The sequence below is a fragment of the Thamnophis sirtalis genome, unplaced genomic scaffold (assembly GCF_051295495.1).
Source record: "Thamnophis sirtalis isolate CommonGarterSnake01/CBP01778 unplaced genomic scaffold, rThaSir2_p1.2 scaffold_11, whole genome shotgun sequence".
Taxonomy (NCBI): domain Eukaryota; kingdom Metazoa; phylum Chordata; class Lepidosauria; order Squamata; family Natricidae; genus Thamnophis; species Thamnophis sirtalis.
Genome location: NW_028261391.1, coordinates 15,127,113 through 15,154,162, shown reverse-complemented (window position 1 = coordinate 15,154,162; position 27,050 = coordinate 15,127,113). Strand labels below are relative to the sequence as shown.

Below are 27,050 nucleotides of genomic sequence, written 5' to 3'. Positions count from 1 at the left end.
AGGAGTGGAGTTGCAGGAGACAATTAGTTCGCTTAATTGGCCTGTGACTCTCCTAGATACCTTGCCAAGTTTTGCAGATATCGGCCTGACAGTTCTCTATACCAGATAAGATCTGTGACTGCATATCCTCCCTTGAAAGACTTTGCTGTATGTGAATGAACAGAATTCACAGTTAATTAATAAAAGGGGTTTTTGTCAGGACCAGGAGTTTGCTTCCTGCTCTTGCGAAGCCTCGGTCAGAACAAGAACAGCAGTGGGCAACTATAGCAATTTGATGGATTCCATGCTGGCTCAGGAATTCTGGGAGTTGAAGTCCACAGGTCAACAAATTACCATAATGGCCCATCCCTCATTTAGAACACAGCTGGGCCTGCTGCGCCCCCAAATTGGTTCTCTTGGCGCAGTCTTGTTTTTGGCTTTTGCGCATGCACAGAAGCATTTTTTTTAGTACTGTGCATGTGCACGTAGCACGCATCAAGCATCCATGCGCAACGCATCCCTGAGCGAACCTGCAGTAGCAGCAACTGGAACACACCCTTGATTTAGAACAATGGTGAATTCTCTCCCACTGGAGTTTGAAAATGGGGACCGAATAGACACCTTCTGAGGTAGTTCAGTGCATTTCTGCACCGAGCAGGAAGTTGGACTAGATTGCCTATCAGTTCCCTTCCAATTCACACATTCCATGATATGAGGTGCACTGATTGGGCAAAAATAATGCTTAAACTGGTTACTGAATTAAAACAGGCTTGGTCCTATGCTTAAATATTGTGTCTATTTTCAGATCTCGCCGATAACAACGACGACAATAATGTATTCATGCCTTTACCAAGGTACATTGCAATTTGGAAAAGCTACAGTACAGGTTGTCCTTGACTTATGACTGGTGACGTAGTGACCATTTGATTTCATGTTGGCTGAATTTCCTCCCCCGTCTTCCCTCCCTCCTGGTGGTTACATTATTGCATTTTTAGCGCATAGCAAAAAAGTCACTTTTATGGTCATCTGCAGCATCTTGCAGTCAATGTTTTTTGGCTGGTTTCTGCTAGTCAGACAAAATGGTCTTTAAATATTAAATTATGAGTTACCAATAAAGGAGAGTATTTGTAGCTCAGGGTTGAAATGATGGGTCCTTGGTGCTCTCTGAGCTTGGTTGTTTTCTTCTTTTGGTAATGAAACATCTGCAAGAAAACAACCAAGCTCAGAGAGCACCAAGGACTCCTCAAATTATGAATTAATCAATGATATGATATTATTAGGTATCTTTAAATAATAGGATGACTGCTCCTGGAATGGCGTATTGCAATGGTTCTATGGGCATGCCTTAGTGGGCGTGGCATGCCTTGGTGGGTGTGGCATGGTGGGCGTGGCAAGGGAAGGATACTGTAAAATCTCCATTTCCCCCCTGATCAGCTGGATCTTGGTAGGAAGAGAATAGATGGGGGCACTGCCAGTCGGAAGTGGTATTTACCGGTTCTCTGAATACTCAAAATTTCCGCTACCGGTTCTCCAGAAATGGTCAGAACCAATACACCTCTGGTATATTGTGACTTTGAACAACCAAATAATAAGGGACTGTGTCTTAATATAAACAAGTGTGTTAACACTAGGATTAGTAATGGTGGCCTGATTAGAAGTTAGAATAGAGGTAGAAATAAGAATTAGGGGGGGATGTTAGCAGATACAATTTTTATATAATAGAAGAAATAATTAGATGGAAAGATTAGAGGTTGAAAGTTGGTATCACTATGTATGCTTAATAATATCATTGGCATTACAATGGAACATTTAAATGTTGAATTACTATTATTAAAAAAATAATCATGTATATCAATACTAGGATTATATAAGCTTGATTAATGCAACATCTATTACTATTATTGCTATTATTGCTATTATTGCTATTATTGCTATTATTGCTATTATTGCTATTATTGCTATTATTGCTATTATTGCTATTATTGCTATTATTGCTATTATTGCTATTATTGCTATTATTGCTATTGTTGCTGTTTGTATTAAAATGAATTATATCCAGAGGACACATGGTTCATATATTGATATCAATGTATATTTTAAAAAATCCAACAAAACTTGAATTAACTGAACAGATTGCGTTCACACTACGCCACAAAAAAGCCCATCAGGATTAAAACTAACCAAACGTGGCACAAATGCACCTGCTAAATCTGGTTAAATGTATTATGTATATACCAAGGCAGCAAGGATCTTCTAACTGATGAACTGAAAAGTGATAAGAATATGACCCCCCCCCCTTAATATCTGGGCTCATAAGCTTTCTTCATTTTTCTCTTTGAAACTGTTTGGATTCCTTCACTAACATGTTAGAATTGGAAAGAAATGTGGTGATAGGTACATTTCTCCTGTCCTTTCGCAGTCAACTTTTAAGCAAAACCCCGAGGCATTGCTTCTGGCAGGATTTGAAATGCTGTATGCCAACATTTCAGACTGATTTTTTTTCGTGAGAAAAGGAAGTGTTATCTAAAGGTGGCCTTGAAATAACTAGGTCAAGCCATACAGTGGAAAAAGAGGGAGACAGAGGAATCAAGAATGCTTAATATCTGAGAACTCAAGTTAGGAAGCATTCTGCTTTCCAGTCCTCTTTTATACAAGCATTTTTAATCCCTTGTGACACCAGTGGGAGGAAGGGGTTTCCAAGAAGGCAAAACTCAAATGGATTAATCAGAATCCTGGATGACTTCACTAGGTATTTTCCAGATGATTCCTTACATCCCCTAACCGAAGTACAAATAAATGTTGCCGCCATGTTCCTTTGCTCTCATTCCTGGCCTACAGTGGAGGCAGCTAAAGTTTGTTCTTGATTTTTTTTTCACTTCCAAAAAGAGAAGGAACCAAATACAGTAAAAGGCAAACTAATGAAAACGGGCAGCGTCTGAGAAAACTGGGGAAAGAGGGGTGTTTTTTCCTTCCTTCAGATGGGCATGAGGGGAAAAAAAACCACTTTGAGTCATTTCCCTCAGATGGAGCCAGTGGTGGGTTTCAAAATGCTTTCGAACCTACTCTGTGGGTGTGGCCTCCTTTGTGGGAGTGGCTTGGTGGGAGTGGCTTGCCGGCCATGTGTTCTCTCTCTCTCTCTCTCTCTCTCTCTCTCCTTCCTTTTGTCTCTCTGTCCCTTTTTCCTTTTTTCTTTCATCTCTCTCACTTTTTCTTTCTTTTTTCTTTATTTATTTCTTCCTTTCTTTCTCTTTCTCTTTCTCTCTCTGTGTGAGTCTGTGTGTGTGTGTGTGTGTGTGTGTGTGTGTGTCAGTGGTGGGTTTCAAAAAAGTTTGGAACCTCTTCTGTAGGTGTGGCCTGCTTCCTGGTGGAACCTCTTCTAACCGGTTCGGTAGATTTGACGAACCGGTTCTACCGAACTGGTGCGAACTGGTAGGAACCCACCTCTGGATGGAGCCAAGATTGAGAAAAAGAGAAAAGTCAAGAAGAGCATCCAGGAAGAAACAAGACGAAAAGTGGAAGAAAAAGCCAAGACTTGGACAGGAAAAAAGAAAAAGAAAATAGAAACTGGAAAAGATAAAAGTCATGCTGAACTCCATAGAAAAAGGAGTACAGCTTTAGAGAGTGACAATACAGGGATTAAGATGTAAGAATATAGAAGTCAGCAGGAAAGAACCATAGTAGTAATGTAGAACAGGAAAATGCGAGAATGTGGTGAAATTGGGTTTTAGAGAATAATGTAGATTAAGAGCCCATTGCCCTAAAAAGAGGATAATCAGCAGCAGGTGGATGAACTTGGTTATAATGAAGATAGTGACACCTTTGGAAGGCCTGAAGGACCAGGTTAGGCACAGATTGCTCTGGAGAAAATATATCTGCAGCTGATCCTCACTTAGTGACCACAATTGGGACCAGCCACTTCTATGTCCCATGGTCATTAAGTGAAACATCATGTGACCAGTGACTTACAATTTTACATCCACTTGCTCAGTTAACACTGCTTGTCATAAGCCAATCATAAAGTATATAAATGGTGATTACATGACTGGAGCGGCTGTGATAGTTATAAACGTACATTGGTTGCAAAGTGCCTGAATGGTGCACTGTGATGGTCATAAATGTGAAGATTGGTCTCAAAGTTGTTTTTGTACACACACTCATAACTTACAACGGTCATTAAACAAGGCAGGCACTAAGTGAGGACTACCTGTACATGGTTGCTAAGCCTGACAATGATTTAATGACATATAAACAAATACTGGGGATAGTTTAAAAAAACCAGTTCTATTATAAGATTGATTTCTGCATGAGTTGAAGGCATTTATAATTGACAATGCCTTTTTCAGTTTGTAAAAGAAAAATATTCCCCAGTCCCCTGAAGGGAGAATATAGAAAACTCCACCCAATTGTCCTAGTTTTTAGTGTTCAGTGTATATTGACTTGGGTCAACATAATTATTGGTGTTTTGAAGAAAAACCTGCAATAGGAAGCCAGATCTTATTCCACCAGACTTGAAATTTTGGGCTTAGACAACTTAGACCTTCACCGTCTTCGATCCGACCTAAGTGTAGTACATAAAATTATCTTCTACAATGTCCTACCTGTCAATGAATACTTTAGCTTCAACCACAATAACACACAAATACACAATAGATACAAACTTATGGTAAACTGCTACAAACTTGATTGCAGAAAATACAATTTCAGTAACAGAGTGGTCTATGCCTCGAATGCACTACCTGACTCTGTGGTTTCTTCCCCAAACCCTCAAAACTTTAACCTTAGACTGTCTACTGTCGACCTCACCCCATTCCTAAGAGGTCTTTTAAGGGGCGTGCATAAGCCAACCAGCATGCCTACCATCACTATCCTAATATTCCCTTGTATTTGTATTCATTTCATGTATTCATAATCATGTTTATACTTAGATCTGTTATCTAATTCAAGCTTGATGAAATAAATAAAATTAAATACAAACAAATAAATAAATACTAAATAAATAAATCTTTCAGTTCCTTTCCTAAACATGGCTTGGAACAGGTGCTGATGGACAGCATCTTTACTAGCTCAAATTAGCCTTGGATGCTTGGGATAAGCAATGGGACAGACTTTAGGACAATATGCCTTCTCTGCTGGTTAAAGGACTAGTGGAAAAACCACCACAGATCCTGTTTTGCATGAGGTTGAGTGATAGAGAAACCTCCTGGATTTGGATTAATGTCAGTTTTGCTTAGCTGTCCCTGACCATTTTGGTTGAGGAAACCATGATTTACAGCAGGCGTGTTCAACCCGTGGCCCCTACAGTTTGCATGTGGCCCTGGACAGCTAGTAATGTGGCTGCACAAGATTGTAAACTTTTAACATGATTATAAGATTTTTAATGATAGGTAGGTGTGTGTGTGTGTGTGTGTATGTATGTATGTATGTATGTATCAGGAGTGGGTTTCAACTGGTTCACGGCAGTCCCCGCGAACCGGTTGGTCGGTGAACCTGGAAGTAAGTAACTTCCGGGAACGGCGAAGGGCGCACCCGCCCGCCCGCGCTCCTTACCCAGTTTTGACGAGTTCTGCGCTTCCACGCATGTGCAGGACGCATACAGCGCCTGCGCGATCCTCCAGGAGCAGCTGGAGCATCACACAGATGCTAGTACGCATGCGTGCGCTGCGGGTGCATGAGGACACCGCCGGTCCCGTTCCAACCGAACACACACACACACACACACACACACACACACACACACACACAAAAGCCTGGTCTATTGCAATAGCACTTAGACTTATATACTGCTTCAATACTGCTTTTACAGTCCTCTCTAAGAGGTTTACAGAGTGTGCCTATTGCCCCCAACAATCTGGGTCCTCATTTTACCCACCTAGGAAAGATGGAAGGCTGAGTCAACCTTGAGTCAGTGAGATTTGAACTGCCAAACTGCAGCTAGCAGTCAGCTGAAGTAGCCTGCAGTACTGCACTCTAACCACTGTGCCACCACGGCCCTATAATAGCAGTGGTGGGACTCAATTTTTTTTTACTACCAGATCTGTGGGCATGACTCGGTGAGCATGGCATGGTTTGGTGGGTGTGGCTTGGTGGGCATGGCGGGGGAAGGATACTGTAAAATCTCCATTCCCTCCCTACTCCAGGGGAAGGTCACTGCAAAATCCCCATTTCTGGGGAAATAGGACTCGGGAATCATAGAATAGATGGGGGCGGGGCCAGTCAGAGATGGTATTTACCGGTTCCCCGAACTACTCAAAATTTCTGCTACTGATTCTCCAGAACTGGTCAGAACCTGCTGAATACCACCTCTGCTCTATAGGCTAGAAGTGCCTCCAGGATCAAGGTTTTTCCTCTGAAATTTCTTAGCAACAGGCCAATTTTTGATAGGGCAAGCATATATTTTTTGACCTTTTAAAAAGCAAAATGGGTGGTCTTAGGGATGTATATCAATGTCTACAGTTTACCACTACGCAACCCCTTGAAAAATTGCCTCTTTTCTATTGATTTTGCTATCTGATTTTTAGCAGCACAGTTATAGCCTATTGTAGCTGGCTCAGGCCTCTTTTTTTTTTAATTTTAAGAGTAGAAATGTGTTCTGTATCTCTCTCTCATCCCCACCCATAAAACATTTGCTGTGTCCAGCTGGTCAGGAGAGTGAATTGCAATCATTGACATATCCCTGGCTTAAATAAATGGTCTAGGAAGAGATAGGATACTGCATCCATCATGTTCCTTAGCACAGATGTGTCAAGATTGTGGCAAAGTACTTCGTTTCTTTCCAGATTTTTCTAAATGACTCTTGTTTGGCTCTTTAGCACTGTTAAAACTTCTCTTTAACACCAGAATGTTTAAGAACCTGCAGTGATGTCACGATACATCATGCAAATGGTTCGGCTATATCATTTATAAATAACTTATGTCTCTCAATTACATCACTATGTCACACTTGGAATATTGCACCCAGTTTTGGTCACCACAATATAAAAAAAGATGTGGAGACTCTAGAAAGAGTGCAGAGAAGAGCAACAAAGATGATTAGGGGACTGGAGGCTAAAACATATGAAGAACGGTTGCAGGAATTGCGTAGGTCTAAACCAGGGGTTGTCAACCTTAAACCCTCAAAGAGCCACAAAGGTTCTAATTGGAACTCCCCTTTTCAATTCTGGAGCTGACCGGAAGTCCGGTTCCCCCACCATAGAGTCTCCTCCTAGCACAGTGTTCTTTTTCCTCTACCTGTCCTAACCGAAATCCCTATCAATTGTGGAGCCGACCGGAAAACCCACCCCTTGCCATAGCGTCTCCCCTGGCACACTGTGCTTCCCTCCTGCCCCCCCACCGAAAGGTCCTCTCAAAATTATGGCACCAACCGGCAACAAGGAGCCGCAGCAGAGGGATTAAAGAGTCATATGTGGCTCCAGAGCCGCGGGTTGCTGACCCCTGGTCTAGTCTAATGAAAGGAAGGACTAGGGATGACATGATAGCAGCGTTTCAATATTTGAGAGGCTTCCAGAAAGAAAATGGGGTCAACTTATTCTCCAAAGTACATGAGGGCAGAACAAGAAGCAATGGATGGAAACTTATCAAGGAAAGATCCAACCTTGAACTAAGGAGAAATTTCCTGAAAGTTAGAACAATTAATCCAGGGGTTCCCCATCTTCAGACCACGGTCCATTTAGAAGCTGGCTGCAGAAGCGTCCGGAGAGCACATGCACGCATGCAGTTCCATTTGTGTGAGTGGCGGGCGCAAGTGCCCACTGTTCATTGAAATGGAGCTGTATGCTCGCTCGCCCATCATTTGCATGTAATCATTCCCTCTCCCTCACCCGCTGCTGGTCCGCAAAGGCTGAGGATTGCTGAATTAATCAGCGGAACAACATGCCTCCAGGAGTTGTGGGTGATCCAACACTGGATGTTTTTAAGAAGACATTGGACAATCATTTGTCTCAAAGAATAGAATAGAATAGAAGCATTGGAAGGGGCCTTGGAGGTCTTCTAGTCCAACCCCGTACTTAGGCAGGGAATCATATACTATTTCAGACAAATGGATATCCAATCTCTTGGATTAGTTTCCACTCATTGCTTCTTGTTCTAACCTCAGGTGCTTTGGAGAATAGCTTGACTCTTTCTTCTTTGTGGCAACCCCTGAGATATTGGAACACTACTATCATGTCTCCCCTAGTCCTTCTTTTCATTAAACTAGACATACCCAGTTCCTGCAACCATTCTTCATATGTTTTAGCCTCCAGTCCCCTAATCATCTTTGTTGCTCTTCTCTGCAGTCTTTCTACAGTCTCCACATCTTTTCTGCATCGTAGCGACCAAAACTGGATGCAGTATTCCAAGGGTGGCCTTACCAAGGCATTATAAAGTGGTATTAACACTTCACATGATCTTGATTCTATTCCTCTGTTTATGCAGCCTAGAACTGTGTTGGCTTTTTTGGCAGCTGCTGCACACTGCTGGCTCATATTTAAGTGATTGTCCACTTTGACTTCAAGATCCCTCTCACATGTAAATGTTATAGGGCCATGATGCCAGAGGTGGCAGGCAGAGCCCTCTCTGTGGGCATGCCTGCCATTTGCTCTTCTGGTTTCCGGCGCATGCATGCGTAACAACCAGCTGGTGTTTGTGCACACCGGAGTGCCATAAACCTGAAGACAAGCTGGCTGATGCGGCATGCGCATGCTGGCCACCTGGTCTTTGGGTTTACGGCGATCCAGCATGTGCAAAGACCAGCTGGCTGGCACGTATGTGCATGCCGTAAATCCGAAGACCAGGTGGTCAACCTGAGCATGCGCACCAGCCAGCTGGTCTTCGGGTTTCTGGTGGTCGGCCACATATGCACATTCTGGTTTGGGCACTCAGTGCCGAAAAGGTTCACCATCACTGCTAAAGGATTTCCTGCTTGAGCAAGGGGTTGGACTAGAAGACCTCCAAGGTCCCTTCTAACTGTGTCATTCTGTTATTTTGACAGGCTTGCTAATGTAATTGTCCTATTATTGCAACATGTCATTGCAACATGTAATCAGGTTGATAGGCGATTCCCACTGGGGGATGTGATACAGAGAGGTGTTCTATTCCCTAAGTGTGGTTCCAGGATGAATCAGTATCCCCATCCTCAGTTTTATTAGCATTTAAAGAGATGGGTGATGCAGCTGCGAATCATCTTGTCTACCTTGAATCCCAGGAGCGTGATACAAGTCAGGGCTACATCATATCAGCCTTCAGTGGGAACACAATATTTCTTATGGATTGGCCGGGAGCCAAGTACCTCGTAGGTGGTAAATGAGCAGATCAGGATGAAAGCTGTAATAAATCTTGGCTGCACACTTACTGAATGGAGGGCATTCTGGCTTCCCTTGCCTGCACCTCCATACATTTGGGCTAAAAAAAAAAAAATCAAATTGAAGAGCTAATCTGGCTACTGCTGAATAAATAAGGCAATTTTCCCTAAGTCCATGCTGGAAGAAATAAGCCCCAAGCCTCATTCTCATATTTAAGAGGATGGGGAGAAGGAGAGGTTTATAGCAGGTTGAATGCTGTCAGGGGTTGTATTTCAGCGGTAAGGAAGAAAATGCCGACAGAGAGTGAAAATAAGTGCCTTTGGCAGCAATAAGAGCCCACGGGGATATGAAGCTCATGATGGAAATTACCTAAGTGATGGCGGAGTTCAAGAGACAACTAAAAAGCAGCAAAGAAACTAAGAAAGCGGCCAAGGAGAAGCTAAAAACACCTTGTCCCGGTACTGCAAAGGTTAAGTAAAGAGGGAGCTGAAATGAAGGCTTCAGGCACAATGAACTGGGTGATTTAGCAGCGGATAAAAGACTTGGCAACTGGGCTGAAGGGGTGAGGAAAAGGTTTGGCACAAGGCATTTGAAAACGGACTTTTAAAAGGAATGAAGTCAGCAAACAGAAATGGCCTTCCAGCCAGGTCCTGTTGAGCAAAAGCCAAAAACAAGCAAACAACCCAGTTGTGTGATTCAATTTTTTTTACTACCGGTTTTATGGGTGTGGCTTGGTGGGCGTGGCATGTCTTGTTGGGCATGGCATGGCTTGTTGGGCAAGTCATGGCTTAGTGGGCATGGCATGGCTTGGTGGGCGTGGCATGGCTTGGTGGGCGTGGCATGTCTTGTTGGGCAAGGCATGGCTTAGTGGGCATGGCATGGCTTGGTGGATGTGGCATGGCTTGGTGGGCATGGCATGGCCTGATGGGTATGACATGGCTTGGTGGGCATGGCATGACTTGGTGGGCGTGGCATGGCTTGGTGGGCATGGCATGTCTTGGTGGGTGTGGCATGTCTTGGTGGGCATGGCATGGCTTGGTGGGTGTGGCATGTCTTGGTGGGCATGGCATGTCTTGTTGGGCAAGGCATGGCTTAGTGGGCATGGTATTGGTATTGAGTTTATTTATATGCCGCCCTTTTCCCTGGGGGGACTCAGGGCGGCTCACAACTTAAAAAGGGAAGGAGGGAAAAGACAAACTTTTTACATATAAGACAATACATAATTAAAAACACAACATTCATACCATTCGGGCGGGTTACAATCTTAGTCCCAGGCCTGACGGGATAGCCAGATTCTGAGGGCTGTGCGGAAGGTCTGGAGGGTGGTGAGGGTCCGAATCTCCACGGGGAGATTGTTCCATAGGGTCGGAGCTGCTACCGAGAAGGCTCTCCTCCGCGTGGTTGCCAGTCGGCACTGACCGGCAGATGGAACTCGGAAGAGGCCTAATCGGTGAGATCTAATAGATCGCGTGGAGGTAATTGGCAGTAGGCGGTCTCTCAAGTGGCATGGCTTGGTGGATGTGGCATGGCTTGATGGGCGTGGCATGGCTTGGTGGGTGTGGCATGGCTTGGTGGGCATGGCATGGCTTGCTGGGGGTGGCATGGCTTGCTGGGTGTGGCATGGCTTGCTGGGTGTGGCATGGCTTGGTTGCCGTGGCATGGCTTGGTGGGCGTGGCATGGCTTGGTGGATGTGACATGGTGGACATGGCAGTTGGGACTTGGGAGGTGCAGAATAGATGGGGGTGGGACCAGTTCTCCAGACTACTCAAAATTTCCGCTAGTGGTTCTCCAGAACTGGTCAGAACCTGCTGAATACCACCTTTGAAACAACCCCTCCCCCACCTCCACTCAAAAATCTAAAAGTCAAAAATAAGCAGTAATCAAAACCAGGATGCCTTTTTGGTCAACCCGGGAACCTCCCAGGAAAAGGAAATTGGTTCAAGTGATCTTCCTATTAATTCCTGGTTAAAATGCAGTGCAAATAGTCCTTGATTTCACAACAGTTCATTTAGTGACTGTTCAAAGTTACAAAGGTGCTGGAAAAAGTAACATGACCATTTCCCCCACTTACCATCGTTGCAGCATCCTCATGGTCATATGACTTACATATGACTTACAAGAGCTGAGGTGACACAGTGGTTAAATGCAGCACTGCAGGCTATTTCAGCTGACTGCAGTTCTGCAGTTCGGCTGTTCAAATCTCACCGGCTCAGGGTTGATTCAGCCTTCCATCCTTCCGAGGTGGGTAAAATGAGGACCCGTATTGTTGTTGGGGGCAATATGCTGACTCTGTAAACCGCTTAGAGAGGGCTGAAAGCCCTATGAAGCAGTATATAAGTCTAACTGCTATTGCTATTGCTATTACATTTGGATTCTTGACAACTGATCCATATTTGTGATGGCTGCAGTGTCCCTGGGTTATGTCATCTCCTTTTGCAACCTTCTGACAAGCAAAGTTAATGGGGAAACCAGAATCAACTATGGTGCTAATTTAAGAACTGCAGTGATTCACTTAACAAATGTGACGGGAAAAGTCATAGAATGGGTCAAAACTCACATAACAAATTTCTCACTAGGCAACATAAATTTAGGGCTCAACTGTGGTGATAAGTTGAGGAGTACCTGTATTGCATGCAAACTCTGCCCACAGTCTGAAGTTTGATCCTGATGGAGCTCAAGATTGATTCACCCTTCCCTCCTTCCAAGGTCAGTAAAATGAGGACCCAGATGGTTGGGGGAAATATGCAAATAATACTTCTACATTGTAAACTGCCCAAAGAGTATTGTAAAGCACTATGGGGTGATATAAAAGCCTAAATAGCAATGGCACTTAGACTTATATACTACTTCACGGTGCTTTACAGCCCTCTCTAAGCAGTTTACAGAGTCAGCTGATTGCCCCCAACAATCTGGGTCCCCATTTAACTGACCTTGGAAGGATGGAAGGCTGAGTCTACCTTGAGTTCCGTCAGGATCGAACTGTCAAACTGCTGAACTGCAGCCAGCAGTCAACAGAAATGGCCTGAAGTACTACGTTCTAACCACTGTGCCACCATGGCTATTGCCATTGGCTATTTTTTTTCTCCATTGGTGTAGGAACCTTCTATTGGTTGGTTCCCATCAATTAACCAGGATTCAAAAGAGTTACTCCAAATCTAGGCCAGCTTTCCCCAAGCTATTTTAGCTCTGCTGTGAGGTCAGCTAACACAGCCAAAGGTCATGTTGCCAATATGACATCAATTATTCAACTCATCTGGAGGGTACCACGTGGTCAGAGTCTCATTGATGAAATGTTGAGGAGGCAAAATGATCAAAGTTATTATTATTATTATTTAAATGTAGTGAATCTCTTGCATGATGGCAGCTTCAAACAACCCACTAGACTTGGTTCCTGTATTTACCTATTTTCTGGGTGGTACCAGGGGTGGGTTTCAGCTGACATTACTGCAGGTTCGCTCATGCATGTGCTTCATGCCGTCATGTGCGCTGGATGCTTGTTGTGCGTGCATGTGCAGTTCAATGGAAAGTGTTCTGTGCATGCGCAGAACTAAAAAAAAGATGGCCACGGCAACCAGGAAACCAGTTTGGGGGCATGGCCAGCCTGGGTTGCTGCCGGTTCTGCAATCCAGGATGGCATGCCACTACTGGTTCGGCCAAACCGGGCCGAACTGGTAGGAACCCACCTCTGGCGTGTACAAAGATTAATACATTAATTCAGTTGGCTGGGATCAGTGATGGGTTTCAAAAATTGTTCAAACCTACTCTGTGGGTGTGACCTCTTTTGTGGGAGTGGCTTGCCACCCATGTGACTGGATGGCAGTGGCTTGCCACCCATGTGACCGGATATGAAATTATGAATTAGTACTTAGGTCGGTCCAAGTAGCTATTCAGAAACTCTGGCATTGAAGCATGCAAGTCTTAAAGCTGTCAAGTTACAAGATCCTTGCACCCCTAACCCTTTAGCAGTGGTGGGTTTCAAAATTTTTTGGAACCTCTTCTGTAGGTGTGGCCTGCTTTCCGGGTCCACTGGTGGAAACTCTTCTAACCGGTCCGATAGATTTGACGAACCGGTTCTACCGAATAGGTGCAAACTGGTAGGAACCCACCTCTGGCTGGGATGCTAAGAACATAAGGACATAATTGTCTTATAGTGCAATTGTACCCAGGTCTGCTAAGAAATGCCCCTCAGTTTCTTATAGGGAGGTATAAGAATGCGGTCTTAAATGATAATGTGATAGTGAGCCAAAGCAAGTCTTCACTTTGAAGCCTTCGAAAAGGGTCTTGATCTAAATTTCTTTGTGGTCTTCTTGCTTTTGAAAAATTAGAAGTCTCTTTTCATCAGAAACTTGGAGAAATCATCAAACAGCCATATGCTTTTTCACCCCCTCCCAATTCTTTTGAAGGGATTGGACAGAACATACAAAAAGAGCACCTCCCTCAGAGTGGAGAACAGCAAACAGGTTTCAGTAAATAGGATAGCCTTACTTATTCCTTTAAAAAAAAAAATCTTTAAACTTTCAAAATATTTTCTAGAAGAAAGTCGCAGCTATAATTGCCTTTTCTGAAATCTGAAAATTCCCTAAGTTGCAAAAGCGGTACAAGAGATTTAGGTAAGGAAGGGATAAACTAGTTCATCATACACTTTGGAAGACATCAGGCTGAAACTTTAACTTCCTTTTAAGTTATAAGCCCAAAGATTTACTTCCGTTTAAGCCTACTTGCTCTTAAAATCCAATTCACTAACTCATTTAAGGTGAAATATGGAAATTCAATTCAAAGGACACTAACTATTACCAAAGGGGCTACGTCTTTAGATACTTTGACATAGCTGAGTTGCAGATTTAAGCTAAGTACCGTAGTTCTTTTCCTCATTAACTGGATAAGATGTTTAACTGTAGGTAACAGCGGACTGAGGCAAGCGTCTCAGGGAAACATAACCTTACTCACTGTTAATTTGGTGCCTCTAATAAAATCCATTATTGGTAAGATCCTTTTTCCGATGGTCTCCAGGTGTCTCTCAGCCTCATCTTTTGTGATAGGGCTGAAAGGAGCTTTGTGCTCTAGTGAGGAGGCAAAAAAAAAATTACACTGAATATGTATGTATGTATGTACCGTATGTATGTATATTACTATTAGTCATATTAATTACTTTCAACCAACTTATATATTTCTAATAGTAATGCATATTTGCATTACTAATCTGCATTGCAATCTGTCATTATTCAATTATTCTATGTTTTCTCTTATTATTGCTCTCATTTTATTAAATATTCTTCTTTTCTCTTATTTCTATCTTTTATTCTAACTTTTAATCATGTCATCCTTTGTTAAAAAACATTATCTTTCTATCCTACCTAATTTCTAATCATGTCACCTACCTACAAAGAAAAAAAGGAAAGAGAGAGGAAAATCAAATCAAATAAAAACAACACCAAAAATGAAAAAATATCTATACATAAATCTCTTGCCTGCTTCAATACTTTAATTGCTATGCCTTTTTATTTTTGACTTGTTTCCCATATTCCTCTCTAAGATCTTTATCTCTTTCTATATCTGTTTCTTGGCTGTTCAATCTGAATATATATACTGAATATTTATATTTAAAGGTATTATTATTATTATTTGCTATGTGTAGGTGAAAGACAGTTCTCAAATGATCACCAAATTAATTACTGATTGGTCTCTCAACAGAAGAAAAAAAATTTTTTGCTCCTACCAAAGGAAAATAGCTTCTAATCAATTAGATCATAAAGATGAGAGAAAGCTGATCCCACTTTATTTGACTCGTGCTGTTGTGTAATTGGTATCAATTATGCTGTTTGCAAATAAATTAAGGCAGTAAACATGACCTTACTCAGATATGCCCATACATTTATCTATATGGGTATATCATGAGGATAGGAATATTTAAGGAACCACTAAAAACATTTGTAAAGTTCAAAATGTGTATATATGTTTGTGGGGGTGTGTTTGTGTGCATACATCGATGTACATGTTTTGCTACTTAGTAAAATTGTGCAAAACTCTGTATCAGTAAGAACTGACCTGCTCAAATCTTCTTCACCAAATTGTTTTTCCTAACTTTGGAGATGCACATAAGGGAAAATACATGAAACTGATGGTGATTTAGCCTTAAGGCAGTGTTTCTCAACCTTGACAACTTTAAGATGAGCAGACTTCAGCTCCCAAAATTCCCCAGCAGGGAATTCTTGGAGTTGGGATCCACATATCTTAAAATGGCTGAGATTGAGAAACAGCATCTTAAATAGAAATTGGATAGAATGAGGGGTGAGGGATAGGGAGGGAGGGAGGGAGGGAGGGAGGGAGGGAGGGAGGGAGGGAGAGAGAGAGAGAGAGAGAGAGAGAGAGAGAGAGAGAGAGAGAGAGAGAGAGAGAGAGAGAGAGAGAGAGAGAGAGAGATTTTACCACCTGAAAACGTTGGCAGTTTTCTAGAAGACATTTTTTCTAAAAATTTTCCAATTTCTTTGCTTTTCAGGCCCAGGGTCAGCAAATAGGATTGAGGAGATAGACAAGACCAATCAGCTGTTTGTGGCAAACTGTGCAATCCATGGGGGTCTGGAAAGAAGAAAAAAAGAAAGGGAAGGGAGAGCATCTACTATGGTAAGACAGCCATTGATATTTGTTATTCCCATTTACCAAATTTCCACACACATCAGAACGGACTCCCATGTAAGCATCACAGAAGACAAGTATGCATTGTAATAAATTAAACTGTTTTTCTTGAAAGGAATGAGTAAGGAATTTAATTTTTCAATGCAAGAAACCTTCTCTCTGGTTGGGCTGAAAATCGTTAGCTGCTTCTTATTTTATTGCACTTATTTTTGTGTCTTCAGATGGCTGCCTGCCCGGTCATTGAGTGAGTATTATTTAATCTACATGTCTTTCCCTCTATGAATATTCAACAGTCCACCTATTCACTCAGCAGTGGTTTCACTTGCTTTATGGGGCCTATAAGGGAATACCTTGTAAAGAAACCTATTGTCGGCCTCTGTTTTGCTGCTTGCTTTTGGCTGCCATTGAAACGGGGAGGGGGGGGGCATGGTATTTGGGTGGGGAAGTGTTCAGTGCAGGAGTGACTGTAAAAAGGGAGTTGTTCTCACCATCTACTACACATGTTGCAGATAGAGGATTTGCCGCCAAGGCCAACTATCCGGCATACCAACCTGATGATGCTTTTTGAAGATGTCTCCCACATGACACCTGTGGGGTGTTTGGATTGGACTTTGGGTTGGGGTTACCAAGGGGAGGGAGTTGGGTCACATATTGATATCTATGATTACGGGCGTTTTTGCCTCAGATCTTGCTTTGCCTAGCTGCTATCTACTCGTGACCAGTAAAAGTACTCTTAATTCTGCAAAATGGAGTTGAGTGGTTTTTTTCTTGGTTACTGAGGGAGGCTGCCGTGACACCTAGGAAAATCCTCCTTTTTTTTTTTTTTTTGCAAGAAATGCTTTTTGAAATGTTGTTCCTGTCCAGCATAGGTAGTATTCGGCCCACAATTATTAATTTAGTGACCATTTGAAGTTGCAATTGCACTGGAAAAAAAAAGACTAATGATTGTGTTTCACACATTTTTCCCCCTGTATTTTCTCCTTCCCATAGTCATCTGATCAAAATTCAGCCACTTGGCAACTGGTTCATATTTTATGACGGTTGAAATGTCCCAGGTTCATGCGATCACCTTTTGTGACATTCTGACAAACAAATTCAATGGGAAAACTGGATTCAGTCAATCTCTGCGTTTACTAATTTAACAACTGCAGTGATTCACTTCACAATGGTGGCAAGAAAGATAGTAAAATGAGGCAAAAGTAACTGAATGACTGTCTTGCTTAGTAACATAAATTTTGGGCCTAATTGTGACCGTAGGTCGAAGACTATCAGTAATGAGGTAAAGTAGGGGGAAACCACTTGCTGATAGCAAACAAAATGGGGTTGTGTGAAATCAAATGTCTCCTGGGCCCAGTGGTGGGTTTCAAATTTTTTTAGAATCTCTTCTGTAGGTGTGGCTGCTTTGTGGGAGTGGCTTGCTGGTCATGTGACCGGGTGGGAGTGGCTTGCCAGCCATGTGACTGGGTAGGCGTGGCCAACTTGTAAAATGTGGTGAAACTCACTTAACAATGCTCTTGCTTAGCAACCAAAATGTTGGCTCAGAAACTGGCATTTGAAGCAGGCAAGTCTTAAAACTGTCAAGTTACAAGACCCTTGCACCCCTAACCCTTTAGAAAAAAAACCCCCAGGAGTGTTCAAACTTGAAAGCTTTAAGACCTGTGGACTTACACTCCCAGAATTCCTCCTCTCGCTCTTCATCTTGATGATGTGCGGACGGGCGGGGGGAGGGAGCCGGAAGCGGTTCTAAATGGCACGGTAGATTTGTGGAACCTCGTCTATAGAAGAGGTGAGAATTGGCAAGAACCCACCCCTGCCTGGGCCAGAGCCAAAGGTGGGTTCCTACCGGTTCGCACCAGTTCGGTAGAACCGGTTTGTCAAATCTACCAAACCGGTTAGAAGAGGTTCCACCAGTGGACCCGGAAAGCAGGCCACACCTACAGAAGAGGTTCCAACATTTTTTGAAACCCACCACTGGCCAGAGCTGATAATAGTTTACTATTTTTTTTGTCAGTGTCCCCCAAACCCATCTATCAATGATAGCAAGCTTAATTTTGAAGGATTGTGCCATATTGTCACCTGTATATATGTATTCCACATAGTCAGGATGCTTTTTTATAAAAACTTCCTTTAGCTTGTCTGTGTTTTCAACCTTTATTTTTATGGCAAAGGGAGTATACATCACTGAAAAATATTCTGCCCTTGTGATAGCTTCTTCAATCATAGCCTGAAAAAGAAGGAGAAGAAGGAATGGGGAAAAGACAGATGATACAGCCTATTTTTTTTTAAACTTGAGCTACTATTTAAAAAGCACAAAAAGATGAGGAAAAGATGAAAAATAGTTACCTTCATGGATGATATTTTCCCCCTTAATAATTGCACAGTCATGCAAAGATAACATATTTCGGGATTGAATATTAATTAGAAAAAAAATAAATGAGTTCCAGAATGCATTGTCTGTATCACCCTGAGAGAATAAATTTTAATGTAGGGAAAGAACATTTGTAAACATTTCCCACTGCAGCAGGTCTAAGCCTTTGGTGGGAGGAAGATAGACATTAGTGAATTATCTGAACGATAATAAGAAAATGAATTTTATCTTCTCTCAAGGTCATATTCATACCATTCAAGATTTTGTTCAAAGCTAAGGAAATTGGTTGAACTTTTATATTGTTTTAAATATGAACACTCCAGAGATAAAGTTGAACATGCCGAATAAAATGAAGGAGTAAAGAATTTGTGATTCACATCCCAAATTTATAGGAGTCACCATTGGGAAAGGGCTCAGAGAAAATCAGACTGGAATAACAACTTTACTTATTCATTATTTGGGACTCCCATCCATTCAGTAACTTGCTTTTCTTTCAACAACAACAACAACAATAATAATAGACAATAATAATATAGACCTGAATTATAAATTGCAGCACAATTCAGTAGCACAAATGATCCATTGGAATTTGTGCAAAAATTATATTATTAAAACAGCAACAAACTGGTGGGAACATAAGCCTGAAAAAGTCACCGAAAATCAGATGGTCAAGATCTTGTGGGATTTTCGCATACAAACGGACAAAATACTGGCTCATAATACACCAGACATCACACTGATTGAGAAAAACTATCATAGACATCGCAATACCAGGTGATAGCAGGGTTGACGAGAAGGAATATGAAAAAATCGCAAAATACCAGGACTTAAAAATTGAAATTCAACGATTATGGCACAAACCAGCAGGGGTAATTCCAGTAGTAATTGGCACACTGGGTGCTATTCCAAAAGCACTGGAATTACATTTAAAACAGTTAAAAATTGACAAAATCACCATCAGTCAAATGCAAAAAGCCGCACTGCTTGGATCGGCACGCATATTACGAAAATACGTTACGACGTCCTAGGCCCCTGGGTGGGGCCCGACTAGTAATCAATGCCAAATCCGGCGAAACAACTGGCCGCTGTGATACAATTCTGTTGTTGCGAATAATAATAATATAGACATCACAATATCAGGTGATAGCAGGGTCGACGAGAAGGAATATGAAAACATTGCAAAATACCAGGACTTTAAAATCGAAATTCAACGATTATGGCACAAACCAGCAGTGGTAATTCCAGTGGTAATCGGCACACTGGAAATTCTGTTGTTGCGAATAATAACAATAATAATAGATAAGTGGCTGCAACAAAATTTGACAAACTGACTACCTACAATGCCATGACCGCGTTGCTAAGATCATTCATTGGAAATTGTGCCAAAAATTTGGATTTTAGTACAGCAAAACCCACTGGGAACATCAGGTTCAGAAGGTTTTAGAGAATGAGAAAGTCAAGATCTTGTGAGACTTCAGAATCCAGACTGACAGGCACTTGGCCCACAACACAGCTGACATAACAATAGTTGAAAAGAAAAAAAGTATAGTTCATTGACATTGCAATACCTGGAGATGCACGAATTGAAGATAATCAGCAAGAAAAAAATCTCAAAGTACTGGGACTTGCAAATTGAAGTTGAGCGACTGTGGAAAGAGAAATTGTGTGTTGTCCCAATTGTAATTGGAGCCCTTGGAACAATACCTAAAGGGCTACCTCGCTATTTGGAAATTTTAAATTTACCAGACTTGAACATTCTGATTCTACAAAAAAACCACCCTACTTGGAACTGCTTATATCCTCCGATGTTACCTTAACAGTTCCTAGGTCCTTGGTTAGGACTCGAACTGTTGAGCTACCAACTAGCCCCAAAGGCTGTGAATCTCCCCAAAGATTAATCACATAATAATAATAATAATAATAATAATAATAATAATAATAATAATAATAATAATAATAATCTCATTGTCATCGGGGCACTTGGCACCATGTCCAAGAATTTTACAAGATACATCAACAAATTGCAAATAACACCAAAGCTTCCTGCAATAACACCAGTGGAACTGCAAAAAAAAAAAACTGTGCTACTGGGAACATCTTATATTTTAAGAAGGTACTTGGTTAATACCTAGGATGCTGGCAGTAAACCGTATCAACTATTAGCACCAGTCGCTGGTATTTGTAATGCATTGTTGAATGCTCAGTTGCCTGAGTTTCATGTTTAATGAATAAAGTATATATAATCTTACTAAGATTTTAATTACCATAGTAAAAACTAATGCAAACAAAAAAAAGAAGAGAATGGAAAGAAAGAAGAAAAAGAGAAACAAGAAATGACAATAAAGAAAAGGAATACATAAATAAGTAATTTCCAACCTTCACAACAGTTACAAACCAATTTCATAATTCTTCTCCCCTGTGAGGTTAAATATCTCCTTATCTCATGTCTGGTTCCTTATCTATAGGTAAATCTCTAAAATATCAGCCCTGATATCAGCAAAAGTCCATAAAGAGTTGTTAGAACATTGTGGGGGGTGGGGAGATCTTATTTTAACTTTGATCACCTATTTCTTCCTTTACTTCTGTCTTAGGTTTAATTCAATCAAATATTGTTATAAGATTTGGCTTCTCTGCAATTCCTTATCCCATTGCACAGATTTCTTTAAGTGAACTTTACCTGGGACAAGATAGGCTTACCAGCATTTTCTCAAGGATTTCTTCTTTTTTTAACTGCCCAGTCTTGTGGTGGATAAATGGCCTGAAGTAACCCAGTTAGTTTTGTGCATGTGGTAGAACTAGAACTCAGTTCTCCTTGTCAAATATCTTTAAACGCTACTTCAAACTTACTCTCAATCTCCTTGTCCTCTTATTTAGGATGATATTGGGAAGAGTAGTCTGAAATTGGGCAAAACAGGAAATATGGAGCTGTTAAGTTTGTAACGTCTTTCAATCAAGACTGATGACCTTCCTAGAGGAGTTTAACTTATCTATTTAAAGGCTTTCTTGCAAAATGCATAAATAAATAAGCAAACAAATAAATAATATTGGTATTGTTTCTACTCAAACACTGACATGGGGTGGATTCTACGTACTGATAGTTGGGTCTGGAGAGCATCAGAGGATGGCCACTCTTTTAAAATTATGGATTAATTTGATCGTAGCACAATTTATCTATTAAACTACAGTGGCCTAGGTTAAACATAACAATTACCATGAATTAAAAATTCAATCCATATATCATCATCTTTTAATGACCCCATAATGCATTGCGTGGAGGAGTCTGGGCCACTGAATGGAGCTAGTGGAGTGTTTTAATGGCTGGATGCCCTTCCTGTTACTAATGTGGAGTTTTGTTCAGCAGATATATTCTCAGTGTGCCCAGAGAGAGAAATACTGCCTCTAACTGGGATCGAATTCACAGCCTCGTGATTGTGAGGTGAGAATTTACCTCTAGACCACCGCACCATTCCATAAACTCAATCTATTTATGAACCCAGTAGTTGTGGCTTATTCAGTAAATCATGGTTATATCAACCATGTCCCACCATAATATATAAGCTCAACTCTTCCTGCTATCAGTTAACAACCTGTCTTGGGACAGCTTTCCTGAATTCAAACTTAGAATGTATGCATATTTGTCTTTCACTTTTGATATAGGTTCCCCCCACTCCTAAATGATATGTCACAATTCAAATGTGGTAGATCTCATTTGATGGGCTATTTTTCATAGGGATTACCTTTCATGAGGACAAATTGACAAAAGCAAAGAAGGAATAACAAAGACTTTCCACACAGAAAAAATATATATGTGTGGAACTGAAAAATTACTGCATTCAGGTATATTAGCAGATGGACTGCCAGTATCCTTGCACTCAAGGTCACTCCTTGGTGATGCAAAGTTGCTCACAAAATCATGTGCAAAGCTAAGCTATGTTCGAATATTCATGACTGGGAAAGACATGGTAACATGGGCAGCCAATGAATGGGTATATCAGCTAAGTCAGCCAGTGGGAGCTTAAAGAGATGTGAGTCTGTGCTGAGAATCGAAACAAAAACGACTCTGTCTGCTCTGAACTCTGATATGAAACTAATTGTTCCCTCCTGCTTGTGCTCTCCTTGTAACTTCTACCATGTTGAAAGAATCTGTTATTGGTATTGTACATTTATTCATCTGTTATTATGTATATAAAGAAGTTAATGGATCCAGTTGAATCAGTTATCTGGGTGTGCTTTCTCGATTTGATTTTTCTGCAACAAACTCTGAGAAGCAATGTTTCCAAAAGTAGAGACTGCTTGCCTGGGAAGGAAAGGCTGAGGGAAATTCAAAATTTTTCTTTTCTTTCGGAATAAACAGAGACATTGGTTTACATTATGCCATGTCGCTAAATGCGGATTCTGACAAAAACAACTTTTTGATCAGTTTGCCTTAATGCCACATGCCCAGAAATAAAATACACTAAGAGGCCGTAGTAAAGCAGAAACCCTGCTTTGCCAACCATCCAACAGTAGATGCCATTGAGAAACATGGCTTTATTTGCTAACAGCAAAGATATATATTAAATCCGTGGATACATTTAAGGGAATTCAGAATTGCCTGTGCTGTTAAACAATGCCAGGCATTCACCTCAGGCAGCCGGGAGAAAAGCAACAAAGAACTGCTGAAGAAAACTGTATGTATGTCAAGGGGCCTGCCCTGGATCTGCCCTCTTACTGACACTGTCGGAGCAATCAGCTATCAGGTCACTCAGCCTTTGGATAAGGAGTAGTAGAAACACTTTCTTGTTTTCTTGACTGAGGCAAGAAATACCATACATCAATTCTGAGAGGACTTCTGAGCCTTGCTAGACCTGGTGAGGTAACTACAGTCGGACCACAGGACCATAGCTCAGTATCTGAAAGATCTCTGAAGTGTCTACTTAAGGAAGGGCCGCTAATAAGGACAAGAATCAACTAATAGCATTTGGTCAAGGGTGAGCATCCTATGGGTTCACCAGATGTCCTTTTCTTCTCATCCTAATAGATCAATACAAAGAGACAATAGTCGCAGGAATTGGGTTCTAGTGAAAAACAGCACTAGGGGAGACATGACAGAAGTGTTCCAATACTTGAGGGGCTCCTACAAAGATGAGGAGGTCAAACTATTTTCCAAAGCACCAGAATGCAAGACAAGAAACAAGCCTTTTAGGAGAAGGGAAGAGGAGAAGGGAAAGCAGTGGTGGGTTGCAGGTGGTACACCTCGGTACGGGTGTACCGGTGCCTGCCCGGAGCATCGGGTACCATTCTGGTACAGTGCTCCGGAGGGTCCATCCACCCGCCCGAGCTCCTTACCTCTATTTGAGCTCTTCAATGCTTCTGTGCACGCAAATGGAGTGCACGGCGCCTCTGCGATGCTCTGCTAAGCCGCTGGAGTGTCACGGAGGCTTGCGGAGGCTCGCTGAGGCGTTGCAAGAGGTAAGGATGCATGTGTTAGCTGTGAGCATTCATGTGGTAGACACTGGGCCCCGTTGCACCATACCAGTTGCACTGGGATCTGGAACCCACCACTGGGGAAAGAGAGGGGAAGAAGAAAGAAGGAAGGAGAGGAGAGGAGAGGAGGAAGGAAGAAGGCAGAGAAGGGAGGCTGAGAAGATGGAAGGAGTAAGGTGGTTGCAAAACAAGATGGAGGCATGGGGTGGCAAGAAAGTGACCCAAACTGTATTTTATATATGTGTGTGTAAGAATGAATATAGAGACTGTGATGAATAGACAAATGTTAAATAGCAATTATAAGAATGTATATCTATGAATGAATTTGAAAAGGAAAAATTATGTATGTATGTATGTATGTATGTATGTATGTATGTATGTATGTATGTATGTATGTATGTATGTATTGTGTCGCAACCCCTGATATGCCCAAATATGGGAGGGAAGATATTGCTTTCCTTTTTCTGTCTATCGGCTCACTCTGGGAGCCATCCAGGCAGAAAGCCATTTTTTATGTTGCCTTGTCACATTTGTGTTGCCTTTGTGCTGATAAATAAATGAAGGAAAACTAGTATAGATCTATTTCAAGCTATTTAGCTCTCATCAGCTAGCCATACCCTTACTGGGAATCGAACCTGGGCTGTATTACAGCTATAATCTGACTGCCTAATATGTAATACAGCCTAATATGTAATACAGCCCATGTTCAATTCCCAGTAAGGGTAACTGATGAGAGCTAAATAGCTTGAAATAGATGTATACTAGTCTCCCTTTATTTATCAGCACAAATGCAACACACACACACACACACACACACACACACACACACACACACATATATATATATATTATTTGTGCTGATAAATAAATAGAGGGAGACTAGTATAGATCTATTTCAAGCTATTTAGCTCTCATCAGCTAGCCATATATATATATATATATATATATATATATATGTATGTATGTATGTATGTATGTATGTATGTATGTATGTATGTATGTATGTATGTATATATATATATATATATATATATATATATATATATATATATATATATATATATATATATATATATATATATATATATATATATATATATATATATATATGAAGCAAGCCTTTTATCCTTCCGACGTTGGTAAAATGCTGATGCTGTAAAACCGCTTAGAGAGGGCTGTAAAGCACTGTGAAGCGGTATATAAGTCTAGGTGCTATTGCTATGGCTGCCAACAATGCCAGAGCATCCATCCTGGCATATGACTGGGAAAAAATATACATAAACAGGCAGCTGAAAGATGGGAAGGCGTACAAGCAGTGCTCGATTTACAACAATACATTTAAAACCATTCAAAGTTATAATGTGCTGAAAAAAGAACCTTACGGCTGTTGTCTTTCTAGGCTGGTCTGCAGCTGAAACTGGCCGCACAGTTAGGGCGTTTTATTTGGGCCAGTTACCGTATGTAACTTTTCTACTGCTTGGGTTTAAATCATTGTATCTTTGGTTTTGATATTATCTTATATTTATTATCTCCTTTTCTCATTATGCAGTTAGAATTATTTCTTGGAAGCTAAAGTTATTGACGGTCACTTGTCATGATGGATAGGTATTATTTTCAGCATTAGGATTACAGTAATACATCTCTAAGTACCAATTGGTGAGGAATGTGAATAGGAAGATACAATTACTGCTTACAGTATATACTTTCCAAAGGTAATGAACTCGTCCCTCCAAAAAAAATATGGTGGAGTAGAGAAGTCTTAATTCTGGACTATACGTTGAATAGCCTTCTTACAACCTTTTTTTATTTACTGAGGGCAGAAAATGTACTTTTCTCCATTTCCCATTTAATAATAATTAATCCATAAATAAAACATACACTATCAACAGTTGAAAACACCTATCTTATCTGCCATGCTTTGCCAATAATATGGATATGGATATACAATACAATATAGCAGAGTTGGAAGGGACCTTGGCGGTCTTCTAGTCCAGCCCCTTGCCTAGGCAGGAAACCCTATACCATTTCAGACAGATGGCTATCCAACATCTTCTTAAAGATTTCCAGTGTTGGATTAATTTACAACTTCTGGAGGCAAGCTGTTCCACTGATTAATTGTTCTAACTGTCAGGAAATTTCTCCTCAGTTCTAAGTTGCTTCTCTCCTTGATTAGTTTCCACCCATTGCTTCTTGTTCTGCCCTCAGGTGCTTTGGAGAATAGCTTGACTCCTTCTTCTTTGTGACAACGCCTGAGATATTTGAACACTGCTATCATGTCTCCCCTAGTCCTTCTTTCTATTAAACTTGACATACCCAGTTCCTGCAACCGTTCTTCATATGTTTTAGTCTCCAGTCCCCAATCATCTTTGTTTCTCTTCTCTGCACTCTTTTTAGAGTCTCCACATCTTTTCTACATTGTGATGATCAAAACTGAATGCAGTATTCCATGTTTGGCCTTACCAAGGCATTATAAAGTGGTATTAACATTTCACGTGATCTTGATTCTATCCCTCTGTTTATGCAGCCTAGAATTGTGTTGGCTTTTTTGGCAGCTGCTGCACACTGCTGGCTCATATTTAAATGGTTGTCCACTAGGACTCCAAGATCCCTCTCCCAGTTACTTCTGTTGAGCAAGGTACCACCTATACTGTACCTGTGCATTTCATTTTTGTTGTCTAAATGTAGAACCTTACTCTTTTCACCCTTGAATTTCATTTTATTAGATAGTGCCCAATGTTCAAGTTTGTCCAGATCCTTCTGTATCTTAAGCCTATCTTCTGGAGTGTTGGCTGTTCCTGCCAGCTTGGTGTCATCTGCAAATTCATAGTAGAGTGCTTCTAAAAATGCCCTTTCAGAACAGCTAAAACATATATGTTTCTATTGAGTGGCATAGGGCAAAAGAAGGAAGGCTGAAGAGAGAGTTATTCTAAAGTTCAGGTACAACACAGTATAAGTGAATGATTGCTTTTAAATCTGAGGTATCTGATGCAATACGACACATATCTTAATAGATATGTAATTAAATAATAATTATATCTTAATAGGAATCTTATATTGGTATCTTATGATTTATCAGTTGTTGTTTGTCTCTTGTGATTTATGATCTATAACTTACCACTTTGTTGTTTGCATGTCTGTTTAGAGCAGGGGTGGGTTCTGGCCAGTTTGCTCATGCGTGCATGCATTTTAATTAAAATTGTTCTGCGCATGCATACATCTAAAAAACAAGAAGGTGGCGGCAATTGGGGAACCCATTTGAGGGTGTGGCAGACCTGGGTTGCTGCGGATCCAGCAACCCAGGCCGCCATACCATTACTGGTTCAGC

General features: G+C 41.2%; 1 protein-coding gene across 2 annotated transcripts in view; it reads right to left on the bottom strand.

Moving 5' to 3' along the window:
• SPATA16 (spermatogenesis associated 16) overlaps positions 1–27,050 on the bottom strand; it is a 209,127-nt gene that overhangs the window by 41,999 nt on the left and 140,078 nt on the right. For both annotated transcript variants that reach the window (XM_014053709.2, XM_087726134.1), the window contains exons 5-7: positions 17,968–18,115; positions 15,688–15,834; positions 14,206–14,318 (exon numbers count right to left, since the gene is read on the bottom strand). In XM_014053709.2, the coding sequence (XP_013909184.2) occupies positions 14,206–14,318; positions 15,688–15,834; positions 17,968–18,115 (408 nt within the window). The remainder of the gene's footprint in view (positions 1–14,205; positions 14,319–15,687; positions 15,835–17,967; positions 18,116–27,050) is intronic.